This window comes from Pan paniscus, chromosome 4, assembly GCF_029289425.2.
Source record: "Pan paniscus chromosome 4, NHGRI_mPanPan1-v2.0_pri, whole genome shotgun sequence".
NCBI lineage: Eukaryota > Metazoa > Chordata > Mammalia > Primates > Hominidae > Pan > Pan paniscus.
Genome location: NC_073253.2, coordinates 37,108,663 through 37,128,842, shown reverse-complemented (window position 1 = coordinate 37,128,842; position 20,180 = coordinate 37,108,663). Strand labels below are relative to the sequence as shown.

The following is a 20,180-nucleotide window of genomic DNA, read 5'->3' as shown; positions in this document are numbered from 1 at the left end:
TATATATAAAATCATGACCTACCTATTGCTACGAAGTAAACGCACTAGTGATTTAGAAATTATGCCAGCTTCAGATTTTGGTGATATGTGCCAATACAGCTGAGCAACTGCCATAACCACCTACAAGATAAAGCATAAAAATAACAGAACTATGAACACTAGAGCACTCTACAACCTCAAAATCCATTCCTACACATTATTTCCTCTAAGTCCTACAAATTCCTGTGACGTAAAATGGAATGTTACTCTTCGTAGTGAGTTGAAGAAGTGTCCCCCACCCCCAGTGCCCAATATTATCCTCAAAATCTGATCTTATTTGGAAGTGGGATCTCTGCAGAAATTATTAATATAAGAATTGAAATGAGATCATGCTGGTTAAGAGCCCTAAATCGAATGAACGTGTCCTTATAAGAGAAAAAAAAAGGACAAAAAGAGACGCCGTGAAGGCCATGTGAAGATGGAGATAATTAGTGTGATACACCCATAAGCCAAGCAATGCCACGGATTGCTGGCAATCACCAGAAGCCAGGAAAGAGAAGGTTTCTCCCTCAGAGCGTACAGAAGCAACCAATACCGATTATACCTTGATTTCAGACTTCTGGCTTCCTGAAATGTGACAGAATAAATTTCTGTTGTTTTAATCCACTCAGTTTGTGGCAATATGTATGGCAGTGCTATGAAAAGAATACATCCTCAGAAAAAAAAAGAGACACTGAATGAACTGCTCAAGGCGTAACAGCTAGTACGTGGCAAAGCTCAAGACACTCGAAATTCCATGCTCCTCAGCTGCTGCTCTGAGACTGGGGCTTTTTAAGAATTATAAGCATGCCTTTCTAAATGAAGCCAGGATAACAGTAACTAGTAGGCTGAAATAAAGAAAACTCAGCACATTTAAGTTACAATTAAAGAAACTCCATTAAAACAAATACATCTACAGCAGTAGCATTTAAAATAATCTTGTTTTTAAAAACACAGAACCTTAAAAATGGCTTCTGGTTCAAAGCCATTATAAGGGTGATTCAAAGACTGGGCACAGTGGCTCACACCTGTACTCCCACCCCTTTGGGAGGCCGAGGCAGGTGGGTCACTTGCAGTCAGGTGTGAGACCATCCTGGCCAACATGGTAAAACCCCATCTCTACTAAAAATACAAAAATTAGGTTAAGCGTGGTGGTGCACACCTGTAATCTCAGCTACTTGGGAGGTTGGGACACGAGAATCATTGAACCCAGGAGGTATAGGTTGCAGTGAGCCGAGATCATGCCACTGCACTCCAGCCTGTGCAACAGAGTGAGACTCTGTCTCAACAAAACAAAACAAACAAAGGGTGACTGGAATTTCTTTGTCTCAAAACAGAAGAGTACTGTTTCCCCTAAGTGCCTCTACACTCAGATTCAGAGTGACAACTGCAGAGACATAGCTACAGATGTTACCAATGCTGCCTTTGGCTCAAAGGACACACTAATATTAATTTAATTCTGCCTGGTCTATAAAGTTTGAACAAATATATAGCAAAAATTCTATTAATATATATGCCTAAATAGTATACAGCACAGAAGAATATTTGAGGTTAAAAAAAAAAGTTTCTTCTGAAACTAAAGAACCGTTTTTAAAAATACAGTATACAGGGTCCTAAATTTACTGTTTGCCATTTCTTGTACTTTCTTACAAGTTTGATTTATAGCTTTAAGATATTAGTTGAGAATTTAAAAAATGCAAGAATATCTCATTTCTTCACTTGTGAACTGCAAATATAAGTTGGTTACAAAATAAACTCTCCTGAATTTTAAATCTTATAAAATAAAAGGATCTCAATTAATGATTGACCTAATCCAAAATCAGTCATTTAAAAAAATATTAATGCATATACCTGGCTAATAAGTATTAGTAAATGATAGAAAGGAAAGCTGAATCTTAATTTTAATCTATCTTACAGATAGTAAATCCTTTTCCCTTACAAATAAAAGTCCAATCCTACTGGCAAGAAAGAAAACTGTACTTCCTATACATGTCAATGTCTTTAAAATTCTAGCTGCCACTTGGCATGCCATCTGTTCTAATATATTAGGGTACTCCAGAATCCAAAAGGACTAAATGAGCCTCTTTTTCCTCAGTATTTAGAAATCCAACAGTTGAAAGTCTCTTTGATACCCAGATTTGAAATGTATAGGCTAATTTGTAAATGCCATGAAAAAAGTTCCCAAAACTTCAAAATCCAAAAAGACTAAAAATATACAACCTTATAGGCCTTCTACAGTTACATCATGCCTGTTCATAATAAAGTGCATCCTATAAACACTTTTCTACTCTTAACCATTCATGCCGCTGTCACCTTATTTATACTGTTAGAATAGCCTCCTAACATTCCGCTTTCAGTATCTATCTCCAATACAAACTACATAGCAATGACGTATTATGTTTCCTGAAAGAAATTCTCAAAGTCTCTCCATAAACTTAAGTATGAGGTTAAAAAAAAATCTATCCACAATTCTTCAAAAGTTAGCCTTTACTCATATTTAGCAGCATCCCAAAACAAGGTACCAAAATACACTGACACAAAAAGTAAACCACCTCTATTACAGCATCAAGTAAGCAGGGAACCCAAACAAAATGGGACGAAAAGTACAAACTGCCACTATTTGTTTCCTATTTGAAAACGTTTTTGATCCATAAGTATTTGAACTATAAAATCAATTTCTAAGACCTAGTTAAATGAACAGTGAGTCACTCATAAAGTAGAGTTTAAGATGGCAAATTACAGCTACCTAACTAGCATCTGGCTAAGCTGAGTACATTAAAATATAAGCATATTTTACAACACCCATGAAATAATATTTTCGTTATGACTAGGCATGATTACTGAATAATGATTTGGAAACTAAACCATTAGGTATTAGACAAAAATTGTTGTTGATAACTTGGATATACAAAGCTGTAAGCTCTAAATTCTCAAGAATCAGAAAAATAATGCAAATTCCACATATTTGAAGTTTTTACTAACTGAACAGAACAATTCATTAAGAATACTTTCTCAATTAAAATCTTTAAGAACATGTTTAACTTAAATCCGTCAAGCCTTTGGATATAACTGCCAGTTAACAGGAAACACAGAATATAAAAGAATTAAATGACACTATAAAAGATGCAACCATCCCATTCCAGTAGGTATAGCAAACAAAAAAACAAAATAAAAAGAAGCAGCAGCAATCAGACAAACCCAGAAGGACATTCTGCAAGACTTGACAGGCTTTAAAAGATGCAATGCATTAGATAATGGTTTGGATAAATCATCCAAAAAGAATAATTTAAGATCAATTGGTATTAAATGAAATGAAATTTTATTAAAATAAAAAGTGGAGAGGACTGACTAGAGAAAAAAAGGTTAGAAAATGCTATGTACAGTATGATTTTTATCTTGGTTAAAAAATATATATATATGTATGTGTAACCATGAATATATGTACACTTATGCAGATTAGAAAGATCTGGAAGAAAATACACTAAGACATAAGTGATTTCTGAGTGTTGAGAATGTGATGTTTTAATTTTCTTTTTAGTTTTGCTAGCCTGTAATTTCTAATTTTGTATTGTGCACATGTATTCTTCTAAAATATAAATGGTTATATAAACAAAAAGGTGTCGAACAAACAAAAAAAACCTTATGACCCAAATAAAGATGATTTTTAATTACTATTACTGCCAATTTACATTTATAATATGTGAGGCATTACCTTTGTTAGTCTCTTAAAAATTCTATCAGACAGATACAAACAGTATGGACTAATACCAGATCAAGTACCCCCAATCACAATGGAATAACTGATAAATATACATAGTTCTTATATAAGAGCTAATATAATCCAACCAATTGAGAAACAACTTAGAAATATCTTAAGAAAAGCCAATTAACAAAACCATTAAAAAGTAAATGAAGTCCAATAGGCCAAACCAGGTATTGTCATCAAAACCTAACTCTGCATACCTGGAAACATGGAAGGCTGAAATATATTTAGGTATTACTTCTCAGACATCAGGTCTCTAAATCTATAGCTTACATTCCACACTGTACTTCCAACTATCCATTACATGTCATTTGGTGTGTAAACAAACAAATGCTCCATTAGCACACACAGACTCACTTACTAAATTGAGATATTTTTAATTGCTGTTTTTTAAAAACCAGTGAATTATTTCTTATAAGGATTTTAACATACCGCAGCATTCCTGCTCTGAAGCAAAGGCTTTGTATTTCTAATTAAGAGTCTATGATCTGGATCCATAGTATACGGCTTCTTCCTTTTGTCAGTCTTTTCCTTCTGATCATCATCAGATTCGTAGAAATTCTTTCCATTGTCTTCTAATTCATCACCCTACAATGAAAGAAATCCAACCCAAGATTACTTTAGACCTTGAGCAATCTGCATATTATATAGTCAAAGAAAACTTTCCTTTAAACATCTATAACAACATTTTACCGTAGAATAATTCTGTTTAGGCAATTTAAAAATATTACACAACCTATATCGAATAAAGGCCTATTGATTTTTCTCATATTTTATAACAAGTTACTGTGCTATAGATGATGTGCTTCTATTGTATTACAAAGTAAATTTTTGACTATTAAATCCCCATAGAAATACCTATAGTCCTTCAAAAGGAACACATGACCGTTAGATTTTAACAAGGCCTATAATACTACCTAAAACCTGAAAACTATGTCCATAAATTGTCAGCCACTCTGTAACTAGATCAAAGAGTCAAAAAAAGAGGAGCATTGTTTGAATAGTAACATAAAAGAAATCACAGTAAAGTGTGACATGTAAAAACTAGTGTTGTTAAGTAGGTCCCTGAGTTGTCAAGAAAATGTCTCAGTTTGAGATTTATAAATATCCAGAGGAGCTGATTCTAGGTTTTTGTTTTGAATTCTTTATCTCTGCCAATAAAATATGCCTACAGGCATTTAGTGCTCAAAAACAAACAAACAAAAAACCAAACAAACACAATAATAGCCACATACATCCAATTCAACTTCTGTTTAGAGGTAACTTCCGTTACCAAGTATCTGAAACATACTTTCTGCTTCCAGGAAGATGGAGTAGATGTACTTTTCCCCATCTCTCTCACTAAGTAGAGATCTAGAAAAGCAGAACACTACATGTAAAACATATATAAAACAAACATAAGAAGACTTTGAAAGGCAAAAAGGAGGAGCACTGGATAGGAACCTCAAGAAGATCCAAAGAAAGACAGACCAGTGAGTTCCCTGGGTTTTCTTTTTATTTCATATATCCACAACTCGGTGCAGAAGCTGGCAACAAATGCAGATGAAAGAAACCCCCAGAACCGCTCTCTCTAGCCAAAGGACCAGGAAAGGGGCAGTCTAGCAAGACATAAAACTTTTAGAAGTAACTACTCAAGTGCAGCCCAACACCAGATAAAAAATTATGGCCCTACCCCCATCCCCACCAGTAGAGGCTGAGATGGTGATCCTAGACTTCTACCCTTATTAGGCTGTAATGAGATGCCCCAACCACCTCACTAGGTGGTTTCAGAAAAGGCCAAGATGGGATTGAGAGTTTCATCTCTACCAAGAGGTAACAAGGCATTCTGATATTGTCAGTGAAGACCAAGTGAGGAGCTTGGACTTCTAAGCCCATCCATTAGTGTCAAGGTGACCTTATTCCTCCTCACTGTGATGATGTCAGAGGAGGCCTAGTGCATAGTCAGGACTTGCAGCACCACACCTAGTAGTAACCAAAGTCAGCCCCGCCCACACCCTGGTGGTTGTCAGGGAAGGACACACATAGAACAGTACCTTGTATCCCTCCTAGCAGACAGCTATCAGAGAAAGACGGTTGGGGAGCCAGAAATCCCACATTCACCTATGGTAACAATGAGTACAATCCCTCTGAAGTGTCAGTGGAGGATAAGCAGGGAATCCGGACTCCTGCTATGACCTGGCAGTGATGAGACAGCACCCCTCTCTCTTTCCACCACCCTTCCCTGCTAGAGTGGTATCAAACAAAGCCAGTTAACCTGAAGGTTTAAAAATATCCAGTCTCAAAGTATCCAAAATGTCCAAGTTTCAATTAAAAAATCACTCATCATTCCAAGAGAAAGGAAGATCTCAAACTGAATAAAAATAGATAACTAGCAGATGCCAATACCAAGATAATAGAGATATTGGAATGATCTGATTATTTTTAAAAAATCATTAAAAAATGCTTCGATGAGCAATTGAGAACATCCTGGTAAAAAATACAGAAATAGAAGGTTTTAGCAAAGAATTATAAAGTCTAGACTGGGTGCAGTGGCCCATGCCTGTCATCCCAGCACTCTGGGAGGCGGAGGTGGGCAGATCACCTGAGGTCAGGAGTTGAAGACCAGCCTGGCCAACATGGCGAAACCCTGTCTCACTAAAAATACAAAATTAGCCTGGCTGGTAGGGCACACCTGTAATCCCAGCTACTCGAGAGGCTGAGGCAGGAGAATTGCTTGAGCTCATGAGGCGGAGGTTGCAGTGAGCCAAGATCGCGCCATTGCCCTCCAGCCTGGGCAACAAGAGCAAAATTCCATCTTTAAAAAAAAAAAAAAAAGGCCAGGCACAGTGGCTCACGCCTGTAATCCCAGCACTTTGGGAAGCCGAGGTGGGCAGATCACGAGATCAGGAGTTAGAGACCAGCCTGGCCAACATGGTGAAACTCCATCTCTACTAAAAATACAAAAATTAGCCAGGCATGGTGGTGGACGCCTGTAATCCCAGCTACTCAGGAAGCTGAGGCAGGAGACTCACTTGAACCCTGGAAGGCGGAAGTTGCAGTGAGTGGAGATTGCGCCACTGCACTCCAGCCTGGGCGACAGAGTGAGACTCCATCTCAAAAAAAAAAAAAATTATAAAGTTTAAAGAAAGAAATAGAAGATATAAAGACCAAATAAAAACTGTTAACGACTGGCAAATACAAGAACCAAAACTAAAAACCTAATGAATGGGATCAAAAGCAGAGGAGGGGGACAAAAGAAATAATCAGTAAACTGGAACACAGAACAACAAGATTTACCCAATCTGAACAAAGATAAAATAGACTAGGGACAAAAAAAATCAAAACTAAAAAACAGGCCGGGTGCGGTGGCTCATGCCTGTAATCCCAGCACTTTGGGAGGCCGAGGCGGGTGGACCACGAGGTCAGGAGATTGAGACCATCCTGGCTAACACGGTGAAACCCCACCTCCACTAAAAAAATACAAAAAATTAGCCAGGCATGGTGGCGGGTGCCTGTAGTCCCAGCTACTCGGGAGGCTGAGGCAGGAGAATGGCGTGAACCTGGGAGGCAGAGATTGCAGTAAGCCGAGATTGGCCACTGCACTCCAGCCTGGGTGACACAGCGAGACACTGTCTCAAAAAAAAAAAAAAAAAAAAAAAAAAACAGAGTCTCAGGGACCAGTGAAACTGCAACAAAAGACCTAACATTCCTTTCATCTATTAATCAATCCTGGAAGGAGAAGAGACAGAGGCAAGAGTTGAAAGAGAACTCAAAGAAATAATGACTGCAAACTTTTTAAATTTGGCAAATAAAACTACAAATTGAGGAAGCTGAGTAAACCCTAAACAGGATTAAACCCAAAGAAATCCAAAACAGCACACATTATAGTAAAACCTCTGAAAACTAAAGACAAAGAAAAACAAATCTTGAAAGCAGGATAGGAGAAATGACACTTTACCAATAACAGAAAAACAAGTCTAATGACAGCAGATTTCTCATCAAAAACCATGGAGGACAGAACACAGTAGACCAACTGATGGAGAGGAACTATCAAAAGAGAATCTTATATCTCGCAAAAATATATTTCAGGAATGAAGGGGGAGAAAATCAAGACATTTTCAGATAAAGGGGAACTAGAGTATTTGTTATAAGCAGACCTATCCTGAAAGAATGGCTAAAGGAAGCTCTTTAGACAGAAAGGAAATGATAAAAGATGGAATCTTCAAACATCTTGAAGGAAGAAAGAATATGGCAAGGAAAAATATGAGTACATATAATAGTTTTTCCTTCTCCTCTGAGTCTTTTAAATTATATTAGATGGTTGAAGAAAAGTTATAACACTGATACGGTTCTAAATGCATGTAAAGGACATACCTAAGAAAACTATTTATAAAGTGGAGAGAAAAAAGAGATCAAAGGGAGGTAAGTGGTTAAAAAGTTTGCCCCTTGAAGTGTAACATGAGGACACCAGTAGACTGTGATGGTAAGATGATAAGTTATGCATGTAAAATGTAATAGCTACAGCATCCACTAAAAAAGCTGCACAAAGAGATATATTCGTGCTTTGTGCAGCTTGTGCTTTGGTAGAAAGATTACTTAAGGCCAAGGTAGAAAGATTACTTAAGGCCAGGAGTTCTAGACCAGCCTGGGCAACAGAGCAAAACCTTGCCTCTACTACAAGTAAAAAAATAAAACAAAACTCAGCCATTCATGGGGGTATGTACCCATAGTCTTAGCTGCTCAGGAGGCTGAGGTGGGAGGATCACTGGAGCCCAAGAGTTTGAGGCTTCAATGAGCTATGATCAAGCCACCGTGCTCCAGCCTGGGTGACAGAGTGAGACCCTGTCTCTAAAAAATTTCAAAAAAATAGGTTTTAATTAATAAAAAAAGAGATATATTCAAATTAACTGCAGATAAGCAAAGACGGAATTCTAAAAAATGTTGAAATAACCCACAGTTAAGAGAAATGAAGACTAGAGAGAACAAACAAAAAACAAAAAACTAAATGGGACGCTTAAGCCTTAAAAATAAATAATTAGATTAAATGTAAATCAGTATGCTGATTAAAAGACAAAGGCTGGCAAAGTAGATTAAAACCCATGACTCAACTATGTGCTGCCTATAAGAAATTCACTATAAACATAAAGATAAAGGCAGGTTAAAAGTAAAAGGATGGATAGTAGAGGCTGGCTCTCCCCTCCCCCCTCTCCCCTCTCCCCTCTCCCCTCTCCCCTCTCCCCTCTCCCCTCTTTCCACGGTCTCCCTCTGATGCCGAGCCGAAGCTGGATGGTACTGCTGCCATCTCAGCTCACTGCAACCTCCCTGCCCGATTCTCCTGCCTCAGCCTGCCGAGTGCCTGCGATTGCAGGCACGCGCCGCCACGCCTGACTGGTTTTCGTTTTTTTTTTGGTGGAGACGGGGTTTCGATGTGTCGGCTGGGCTGGTCTCCAGCTCCTAACCGCGAGTGATCCGCCAGCCTCGGCCTCCCGAGGTGCCGGGATTGCAGACGGAGTCTCGTTAACTCAGTGCTCAATGGCACCCAGGCTGGAGTGCAGTGGCGTGATCTCGGCTCGCTACAACCACCTCCCAGCCGCCTGCCTTGGCCTCCCTAAGTGCCGAGATTGCAGCCTCTGCCTGGCAGCCACCCCGTCTGGGAAGTGAGGAGCGTCTCCGCCTGACCGCCCATCGTCTGGGATGTGAGGAGCCCCTCTGCCTGGCTGCCCAGTCTGGAAAGTGAGGAGCGTCTCTGCCCGGCCGCCATCCCATCTAGGAAGTGAGGAGCGCCTCTTCCCGGCCGCCATCACATCTGGGAAGTGAGGAGGGTCTCTGCCCGGCCGCCCATCGTCTGAGATGTGGGGAGCACCTCTGCCCTGCCGCCCCATCCGGGATGTGAGGAGTGTCTCTGCCCGGCCGCCCTGTCTGAGAAGTGAGGAGACCCTCTGCCTGGCAACCGCCCTGTCTGAGAAGTGAGGAGCCCCTCCACCTGGCACCCACCCCGTCTGAGAAGTGAGGAGCGTCCTCCCTCCTCGTCCGGGAGGGAGGTGGGGGGGTCAGCCCCCCGCCCGGCCAGCCGCCCCGTCCGGGAGGGAGGTGGGGGGGTCAGCCCCCCGCCCGGCCAGCCGCCCCGTCGGGGAAGTGAGGGGCGCCTCTGCCCGGCCGCCCCTACTGGGAAGTGAGGAGCCCCTCTGCCCGGCCAGCCGCCCTGTCCGGGAGGGAGGTGGGGGGGTCAGCCCCCCGCCCGGCCAGCCGCCCTGTCCGGGAGGGAGGTGGGGGGGGTCAGCCCCCCGCCCGGCCAGCCGCCCCGTCCGGGAGGTGAGGGGCGCTTCTGCCCGGCCGCCCCTACTGGGAAGTGAGGAGCTCCTCTGCCCGGCCACCACCCCATCTGGGAGGTGTACTCAACAGCTCATTGAGAACGGGCCATGAAGACAATGGCGGTTTTGTGGAATAGAAAGGGGGGAAAGGTGGGGAAAAGATTGAGAAATCGGATGGTTGCCGTGTCTGTGTAGAAAGAGGTAGACATGGGAGACTTTTCATTTTGTTCTGTACTAAGAAAAATTCTTCTGCCTTGGGATCCTGTTGATCTGTGTCCTTACCCCCAACCCTGTGCTCTCTGAAACATGTGCTGTATCCACTCAGGGTTGAATGGATTAAGGGCGGTACAAGATGTGCTTTGTTAAACAGATGCTTGAAGGCAGCATGTTCCTTCAGAGTCATCACCACTCCCTAATCTCAAGTACCCAGGGACACAAACACTGCGGAAGGCCGCAGGGTCCTCTGCCTAGGAAAACCAGAGAACTTTGTTCACTTGTTTATCTGCTGACCTTCCCTCCACTATTGTCCTGTGACCCTGCCAAATCCCCCTCTGCGAGAAACACCCAAGAATGATCAATAAAAAAGAAAAAAAAAAAAAAAAAGTAAAAGGATGGAAAAATACATAGCATGCTAATATTAATCAAGGGAAAGCACAATAACTACATTAATATGAGATAAAGTACACTTCAGAGCAAAGAAAATTACAACAGAGAAGGACATTATAGAATGACAAAATGGATAATCTACAATGAAGGTTATATACCATATAATTCCATTTATATAACATTCTTGAAATAACAAAATTATGGAAACAGAAAGATCAGCGGTTGCCAGGGGTTAAGGGTTGGGAGTTAAGGTTAAACATGTGGAATAAAGTCGGTTTGGCTATAAAACGGCAACATGAAGATTCCCTGTGATGGAAATGTTCTCAGTTTTGACTGTATCAATGTCAATATCCTGGTTGTAATACGGTATTAGAGTTTTGCAAGACATTACCATTGGGGAAAATTGAGTAAAGGTTATGCCAGATCTCTCTCAATTATTTCTTAAAATTTCATGTGAATCTAAATTATCTTTTAAAAACCATTTAATTGAATAAAACTAAGGAGATAAAAATCAGTAGTCACTTAAAAGCAATTTGTTGTATTTATGCATTGTTATACATAACAATAAAGAAAATTATCTAAAATGTTTTAGGTTAATATCACTTAAGTATTTTTCCCTTGCTAGGTGCCTACAGATTTTACACAATCTTTCCTTAAATCTTGACATAAATATCACTGGAAAACACCTTTCATCAAAAGTACAACTTTTAGGTCTCTCAGAATAGGAATAATATTAGCTCAGTGCTTTTTAAATCCACAGGCAAAAAAATCTTATAAAATTATTCAGAGAAAACTCACAAAATTTATACTCTTTGAAAACAAAAGTATTTCTACTAATACTCATCTTCAAAATTAAACTAGAAATCATAACATTATCACCTTCCTTTGAATACAGAATTCAAAACAAACACACTACTTGTCTTTTAGTGCTTAATAAAAAGACTATAAGTGAGATATACTTTTATATCAAAGCTGGACTTGAGTGACTGTTCCTTTATGGAGCTCCAGGCTAAAGCAGTTCTGTTAAGTACATTAGTAAACCAATAAAACACAAATAATTAAATGCTCTAAGCATAAGCACTCACTTACAATCTTAAGTCATGGTTAATTAAACAAATGTTCAAACTCTACCTGAAAGTGATACATAATGAAAGTGCTGTATTAACAGACATAGCACTATTACTAACAAAATCATCAAAATGTACATAAAAAACTGCTTTTTATAACCATCTACTCATTCCATTTCTTCCTCATTGTTAATTAACATACTTTATAGGAGTTCAATTACATTATTTTAATGAAAGACACATATGTATTGCTTATTTTGCTGTACAAATGTTTAAGATTATGGCAGTATATTATAATAGTAAAACTACAAACCACTGCTCAAGGAAATCAAAGAGGACACAAGCAGATGGAAAAATATTCCATGCTCATGGATAGGAAGTATCAATATCATGAAAATGGCCATCCTGCCCAAAGCAATTTATAGATTCAATGCTATTCCCATTAAACTACCATTGACATTCTTCACAGAACTAGAAAAAACTATTTTAAAATTCATATGAAACCAAAAGCAGCTCACGTAGCCAAGACAATGCTAAGAAAAAAGAACAAAGCTGGAGGCATCATGCTACCTGACTTCAGACTATACTACAAGGCCGCAGTAACCAAAACAGCATGGTACTGGTACAAAAACAGTCACATAGACCAATGGAACAGAATAAAGAACTCAGAAATAAAACCACACATCTACAACCATCTGATCTTCAACAAATCTGACAAAAACAAGCAATGGAGAAAGGATTCCCTATTTAACAAGTGGTGCTGGGAGAACTGGCTAGCCATATGTGAAAAACTGAAACTGGATCCCTTCCTTACATCTTATACAAAAATTAACTCAAGATGCATTAAAGACTTAAATGTAAAACCCAAAACTATAAAAACCCTAGAAGAAAATCTAGGCAATACCGTTCAGGACATGGGCATGGACAAAGACTTTATGATGAAATTGCCAAAAGCAACTGCAACAAAAGCAAAAATTGACAAATGGGATCTAATTAAACTAAAGAGCTTCTGCACCGCAAACAAAACTATCATCAGAGCAAACAGACAACCTACAGAATGGGAGAACATTTTTGTAATCTGTCCATCTGACAAAGGGCTAATATCCAGAACCTACAAGAAACTTAAGCAAATTTACAAGAAACTAACAACCCCATTAAAAAGTGGGCAAATGGTATGAACAGACACTTCTCAAAAAAAAAATACATGCAGCCAAGAAACATATGAAAAATAGCTCAACATCTCTGATCATTAGAGAAATGCAAATCAAAACCACAATTAGATACCATTTCATACCACTCAGAATGGCAATTATTAAACACTCAAAATACAGATGCTGGCCAGGCTGCGGAGAAATAGGAATGCTTTTACACTGTTGGTGGGTACATAAATTAGTACAATCATTGTTGAAGACAATGTGCTGATTCCTCAAAGATTTAGAACCAGAAATACCATGTGACCCAGCAATCCCATTACTGGGTATATACCCAAAAGAGTATAAATCATTCCATTATAAAGATACATGCACGCAAATGTTCACTGCAGCACTATTCACAATAGCAAAGACACGGAATCTACCCAAATGCCCATCAATGACAGACTACATAAAGAAAATGTGGTGCATATATACCATGGAATACTATGCAGCCATAAAAAGGAACGAGATAATGTCCTTTGCAGGGACATGGATGAAGCTGGAAGCCATCATTCTCAGCAAACTAATGCAGGAACAAAAAACCAAACACCACGTTCTCACTTATAAGTGAGAACTGAACAATGTGAACACATGGACACAGCGAGGGGAACAACACTTACTGGGGCCTGTCAGGGCAGGGTTAGTGGGGAGAGCATTAGGGAAAAGAGCTAATGGATGCTGGGCTTAATACCTGGGTGATGGATTGATAGGTGCAGCAAACCACCATGGCACACGTTTACCTATGTAACAAACCTGCACATCCTGCACATGTACCCTGGAACTTAAAAAATAATAATAAAATTATTAAAAAAAAATTTTTTTAACTTATGTAAATGTTTCTATAGTGTCCTCTATGAACATACCATCATATAGGTTTTTGAGTTCACTTCCATAAGAAACATTTTTATATGGTTTGATTTTAATATGCACTTACAAAAATATGAACACTTTACAGAGGATTACTTGCACTACTGTATTTCTTCAATATGTATTTAATTGAAAGGATGGCATTTTTAATGGCTATAATTAAAGGTCGATGAATCATTATCTTATTAAAATTTAGTAATATTTCATAACATATATGGTTCACAATTGATGCAACTGCTTCCTATTGATGAATTTTTTTACAGTTTTAAAAAATTATGCGGCCAGGCATGGTGGCTCACACCTATAATCCCAGCACTCTGGGAGGCCAAGGCAGGCAGATCACCTGAGGTCACGAGTTCAAGACCAACCTGCCCAACATGGTGAAACTCCATCTCTACTGAAAATACAAAAATTAGCCAGGCGTAGTGGCACATGCCTATAGTCCAAGCTACTTGGGAGGCTGAGGCAGGAGAATCGCTTGAACCTGGGACACAGAGGTTGCAGTGAGCCAAGATCACGCCACTGCACTCCAGACTGGATGACAGAGCAAGACTCCATCTCAAATAAAATAAAATAAAATAAAATAAAAATTATGCAAACTAATAAAATATTAATAATAAAAGATTTCAAAAGAGTAATTTTCTTTCATTAGTATCTTTTCCACACGATTCAATGATCTTATATTGCTACTAATAAAACTTCTACAAATTAACATATAATATTACAGAAATTGTAATTTCCTAAAATAAAAGGGATTATTTGAAATAACAAAGTTTTTATAATGGGATTATGAGCTAACAAACATGAAGAACATGTTGCTTATAGCTAAAATAGTTCATGTTAATTATCATTTAAAAACATTCCCCTCAGAAGAAATTCTCTTATACTTTTTATGAAATTTCAGTTTGGTTCTACTGCCATGAGAACATCATGACACAGCTTCTTAGATCCGGCTCTCCCAGTTACTAGCTATAGGCATGTACCAACTGCATAATTCTCTAAGTTGGAACCAAGCAGAGAAAAAATTGACAAGTGAAGGGTGGACGTTTTTATGAGGTTAATGAAATGAAGGAGATGAGGCTTTCTTGGAGGACAAGAATGAACCTCCAACAACATATTTGAATCTGTACTACTGTGGACTATGTTTCTCAGGTTTTTAATGAATCAGAACAGGCATTAGTCCAAACAGAATGGATACGTACACAGCATATGGGTGTATCTGGACACACCAGTTCAATATAAGTGCTGGCTCTATGACCATGACAAATCACTCAACCTTTCTTGTCTTGATTTTTTTCCTTGTCTTGGTTTACTCATCTGTAAAAGCAGTAACTATATCATTATAGTGTTTATAAACATTGAGTCAGTTTATTGAACATTATACAAGCACTTAGTGCCTGATACAAATTAAAGTACACAAATAGTAGCTATTGCCACTGCTTCTATTATTAAGAAACTTTCTTTCTAGAAGCCATGTAATTGAAACTATTACTATGCCTCAAATTCAATATCCCTAGATGCCAAATATGAAAAAAAGTTTCCCCCCTAAAATTATCCCTCAGAAAGAAGTTGCCTCATACTTGAGGGTTTATAAATGTATTATGAGGCTCTTACACAACTGCTTCATTTTGAACCATAATGTATTGTTTGGGGAACTCATTACACTGAAACAACTTCAATCAATGCTAGTTATGGATGCTTAAAAGGAGTCACAAATCACAGTGATAAAAGATGTCATTTTTAACTAAGCCTTTAGAGAACACTTTTTAAAAACACATAATATAAGATTATATAGTTCTATTTCTAAGAATGGCTAAACAGACAACTTAGAACAACCACCTGTCAGTGAGAACTAGAAAAGCTGGGGAAAAGTTAAGAAACCTGTTAGAAGGCACTGGAGGGCTAAAAAAACAGTGATGAATTATGCAGACAAGACCCAGAAGAAGTAGTAAATCTAGAAACCTAGAATTCTGATTGGCTTTTGGAATTGCTTTTCCCCAAAAAAAAAAAAAAAAAAAAGGATGTGTTAATTAGACAAGAGGAAGCTGAGAGGCCTAAAAGCTCAGTAGAGCTTTCAGCAGGTTAACAAAAATGCAGTAACAAAAGGTGAGGCCAGGATCCGCCAAAAATTACAATCCTGCTAACTCTCCTAGTCTTTGGTTTAAAATATAAAATCTATGTCTTGGGGAGTAATGATGGTCAGATAAAAGCCCAGCTTAAATCATCTCAATCCATAATTGAGGTGATAAGTGAACTCAAGATTGTTGAATCCATTCCCTAGAACCAGAAGTAGAACAAAATCCATCATCCAAAGCTTCAAACTAGTCCGACAACTTATCAGAAAGGAAATGCTGGTATCACTAAGGGTAAGGATACTGTTTCCTTCTGGAAGGAAAAGCAGATTATTAAGTGAAGGGTATCAAGAATGGGGCTTATGAAGTATACTGATAATTACTGTTTCTCAATCTAGGTATTTGATACATAGGTGTATTCAGTTTGTGAAAATGTATAAAGTCATTTGCAGTATATGTTTCGCTCTTATTGCCCAGGCTGGAGTGCAATGGCGCGATCTCGGCTCACTGCAACCTCCACCTCCTGGGTTCAAGCAATTCTCCTGCCTCAGCCTCCTGAGTAGCTAGGGTTACAGGCATGCACCACCACACCTGGCTAATTTTGTATTTTTAGTAGAGACAGGGTTTCTCCACGTTGGTCAGGCTGGTCTCGAACTCCCAACCTCAAGTGATCCGCCCGCCTCGGCTTCCCAAAGTGCTGGGATTACAGGTGTGAGCCACTGCGCCCAGTCTGCAGTATATATTTCTACTTCAACAAAATGTCTTTAAAATAAGCATACAAGAAAAAAAGACAAAAATGTAAATATAAACCAAGAGAAAAAAAAGCAAAAATAGGGAATCTAGAAAATGAGTTTGGCAGACGTAATTTTAAGTGAACTATACTGTGAACTGAATGATTCTGTCCTGCCACAAATTCATATAATGAAATCCTAGGCCAGGCGCAGTGGCTCACACCTGTAATCCCAGCACTTTGGGAGCCAAGGCGAGTGGATCACCCGAGGTCAGGAGTTCGAGACAAGCCTGGCCAACATGGTGAAACCCCGTCTCTACTAAAAATACAAAAATTAGCCACACATGGTGGCGCACACCTGTAATCCCAGCTACTCCAGAGGCTGAGGTAGAAGAATCACTTGAACCTGGGAGGCGGAGGTTGCAGTGAGCCAAAATTGCGCCACTGCACTCCAGCCTGGGCGGCAGAGCGAGACACTATCTCCAAAAAAAGAAAGAAAGAAATCCTAATCCCCAGTGTGACGGTATTAGGATAGGAGATGGGGCCTTTGAAAGGTGATTAGGTCATGAAGACGGAACTCTCATAAATGGAATTAGTGGCATTACAAAATGAACCTCAGAGAGCTTTCTGGCCTTTTTTCCATCATGTGAAGAAGACAGTCATCTATCTATGAACCAAGAAGTAGACCCTCACCAGACACCAAATGTGTCAGAGCCTTGATCCCGTACTCCCAGTCTCCAGAACTGTGAGAAATAAATGTTTGTTGTTTAACTCATCCAATCTAGGATATTTTTGTTATAGCAGCCCAAACTAAGACAGACTATAAAACAACTATGATTAATATGTTCAAGGAATTAAGTGGTAGGATCGAGCTTTACGGCAGATAATGCAACATAATACAATTTTTCAGAAAACTCAGATATATTTTTATATTGTGTTTAAATAAAGTGCTAGACTTTCAGTGACCACTTACAGAGTTCTTAAAATTCAGTAATATTTTAAAAATTTCAATTTAACTGATTTTACCTTTGTGATACTTTTGACATATCAGATAGAGAAAGATTTGTGCTCTGTTAGAGATAATAGCCTAGATACTTAAGTAAGTTAAGTAGAGGAATCAAAGTTTATATCTGAGAGGACTCTGAATGGTTTTAAAAGTAATCATTCTTATTTAACATGTTAACTATATGATGAAATGAATTTTACTTTCTCCTTGTCCAGAAACAGAATAGTTAAATAAGACAAACAAGATATATTAAGGAAAATGTTTAGTCTGCTTAAGAGTAAAAATAAATGAATTTGAAAGACTTTGAAATCTACTTTATAGTAAGTTTCCACTTATTCCACTTGGTATACTAACCATACTTCATATACATAAAAGAGAATTCTAATATCTAATTTTAATATTCCCTCCATTTGTATTTGAAAGCAGTTTTTAGAAATATTCTGTTTTTAGTAGAACTGCTTAATCTTCTGAGCTTATTCTATATCCTCAAATATATATATATTTATATATTTACATATATATTTTTAAATATTTATATATTTACATATTTTTAAATATTTATATATATTTATATATTTTATATATTTATATATATTTATATATTTTATATATTTATATATTTTATATATATATATATATTTTTTTTTTTTGAGACAGAGTCTCGCTCTGTCACCCTGGCTGGAGTGCAGTGGCGTGATCTCGGCTCACTGCAAGCTCCTGGGTTCACGCCATTCTCCTGCCTCAGCCTCCCGAGTAGCTGGGACTACAGGCGCCCGCCACCACGCCCGGCTAATTTTTTCGGCTAATTTTTTGTATTTTTAGTAGAGACGGGGTTTCACCATGCTAGCCAGGATGGTCTCAATCTCCTGACCTCATAATCCGCCCGCCTCAGCCTCCCAAAGTGCCTGGATTACAGGCGTGAGCCACCACTCCTGGCCCAAATATATTTCTTAACTAGACATTGATATTAGGCAGTCTCAATTAATACATCTATGAATTTGAAACAAAGTAGAAAAACCCCTTATGTAGCTAGCATGGCTGTTATGAAGCCTTTAAATATTATTTTATGTATGAAGCCCTTATTTTTAGTATATTATGCATATCATTTCAACCATCTTGATATTCTGATTTCTTGTTATACAGATAATAAAAGACACAATTTTAAAAGAAAACAGTAAAAATTATATTTTCCATTGCCAAGGGACAAGAAAAATGTGTTTTACAAATGCATGAAAAGGTTTAAAAAAATCAATTATTATACATGTTGTTTCTATTAAGCCTACAGAAATGAGGCATTATCATACATGGGATTTCTAATTGGTACTAATTAAAATGTTTTATATTGTGGTTTCAGTTTTTCTATACAACCATTAAGTAATGCCAACTTTGCTCCAATATAATACTATTACTATTACAAAAAGACAGAACCATCTGACTGAAATCTAAGACAGAACACATTACTTCTAAGGCCATAAAACCTGCTCTTTTACATGGAAACATGACTGGTTCTAGAGCTAAGGCAGTTAAAACAACTAATAAATAAATAAATGAGGGAGAAATGACAGATCTTCCTTACAAAATAATTCTAAGTGACTATGCTAAATCATGTGAATGAGTACTCAAAGTCTGAAACATATTTCTATGACAGCATTGTATCCATATTCCAAGGTAACGTGTATCTCCAAAAATCCAGACAGAAGTAAAGATGCTTTCCAATGGAAAACTATTAAATGAAAATGACTCAAAAAGGAGTTCTCAAAATATCTCTAAAATATATGTGATAAAACTATTTCATAAAATGAGTATAAAATGTTCTATTTATAAATGAATGTTTTATTTTTCCATGTTTAAAATATGTACATGTATGAAATGAAATACTACCATAGAATACTTTTTTTAATTTTTCTTTAAAAATATACATTTAAGCTGGACCAAACCAAAAAAAAAAAAAAAATTTAAAAAAATGGGGACCAATTTATACTGGAGAAGGCTTTGCAGTTTCTTTAAAGCAAAGATAATGTTTTGTAAATACACTCTCAGTAGAAATGAAATTATATGATATCTAAAATTTTACATGAAATCTTGGAATGGGGTAAGGTAGCAAAACGAGAGCAGCCATGAGCTGATGAACAGTGCAGCTACGTGATGTATACATAGGGATTCGTTGAACTGTCAGCCATACTTTTATGTATGTTTAAAGTTTCCCATAATCAAGACTTACTGTAAAGCTACACATATCAAGACAGTGTGGTATTTGTGAAATAACAGAGAAAAACATCAGTGGAACAGAAGAGAAAGCCTAGAAACAAACTCTCATAAATACAGCCAACTGCTTTCACAAAAGATCCAAGACAATACGATGGAGAAAAGATAGTCTTTCAACAAATGATGCTGGAACAAACGAAGAGTCACAGGCCAGGCACAGCAGCTCACGCCTGTAATCCCAGAACTTTGGGAGGCTGAGGAGGGCAGATCACGAGGTCAGGAGTTAGAGACCAGCCTGACCAACATGGTAAAACCCTGTCTCTAATAAAAATACAAAAAAATTAGCTGGGTGTGGTGATGCAC

At 38.1% G+C, this 20,180-nt stretch overlaps 1 protein-coding gene and 1 long non-coding RNA gene across 4 annotated transcripts in view; one reads left to right on the top strand and one right to left on the bottom strand.

The window, feature by feature from the left end:
* AP3B1 (adaptor related protein complex 3 subunit beta 1) overlaps positions 1-20,180 on the bottom strand; it is a 291,386-nt gene that overhangs the window by 170,975 nt on the left and 100,231 nt on the right. For all 3 annotated transcript variants that reach the window (XM_063604200.1, XM_008966887.6, XM_024928836.4), the window contains exons 8-9: positions 4,214-4,369; positions 23-120 (exon numbers count right to left, since the gene is read on the bottom strand). In XM_063604200.1, coding sequence (XP_063460270.1) covers positions 23-120; positions 4,214-4,369 — 254 coding nt within the window. The remainder of the gene's footprint in view (positions 1-22; positions 121-4,213; positions 4,370-20,180) is intronic.
* On the top strand, positions 4,879-10,695 carry LOC129397759 (uncharacterized). The gene is made up of 2 exons (XR_008625362.2): positions 4,879-9,977; positions 10,027-10,695. It is a non-coding gene; the product is annotated as an uncharacterized LOC129397759 (long non-coding RNA).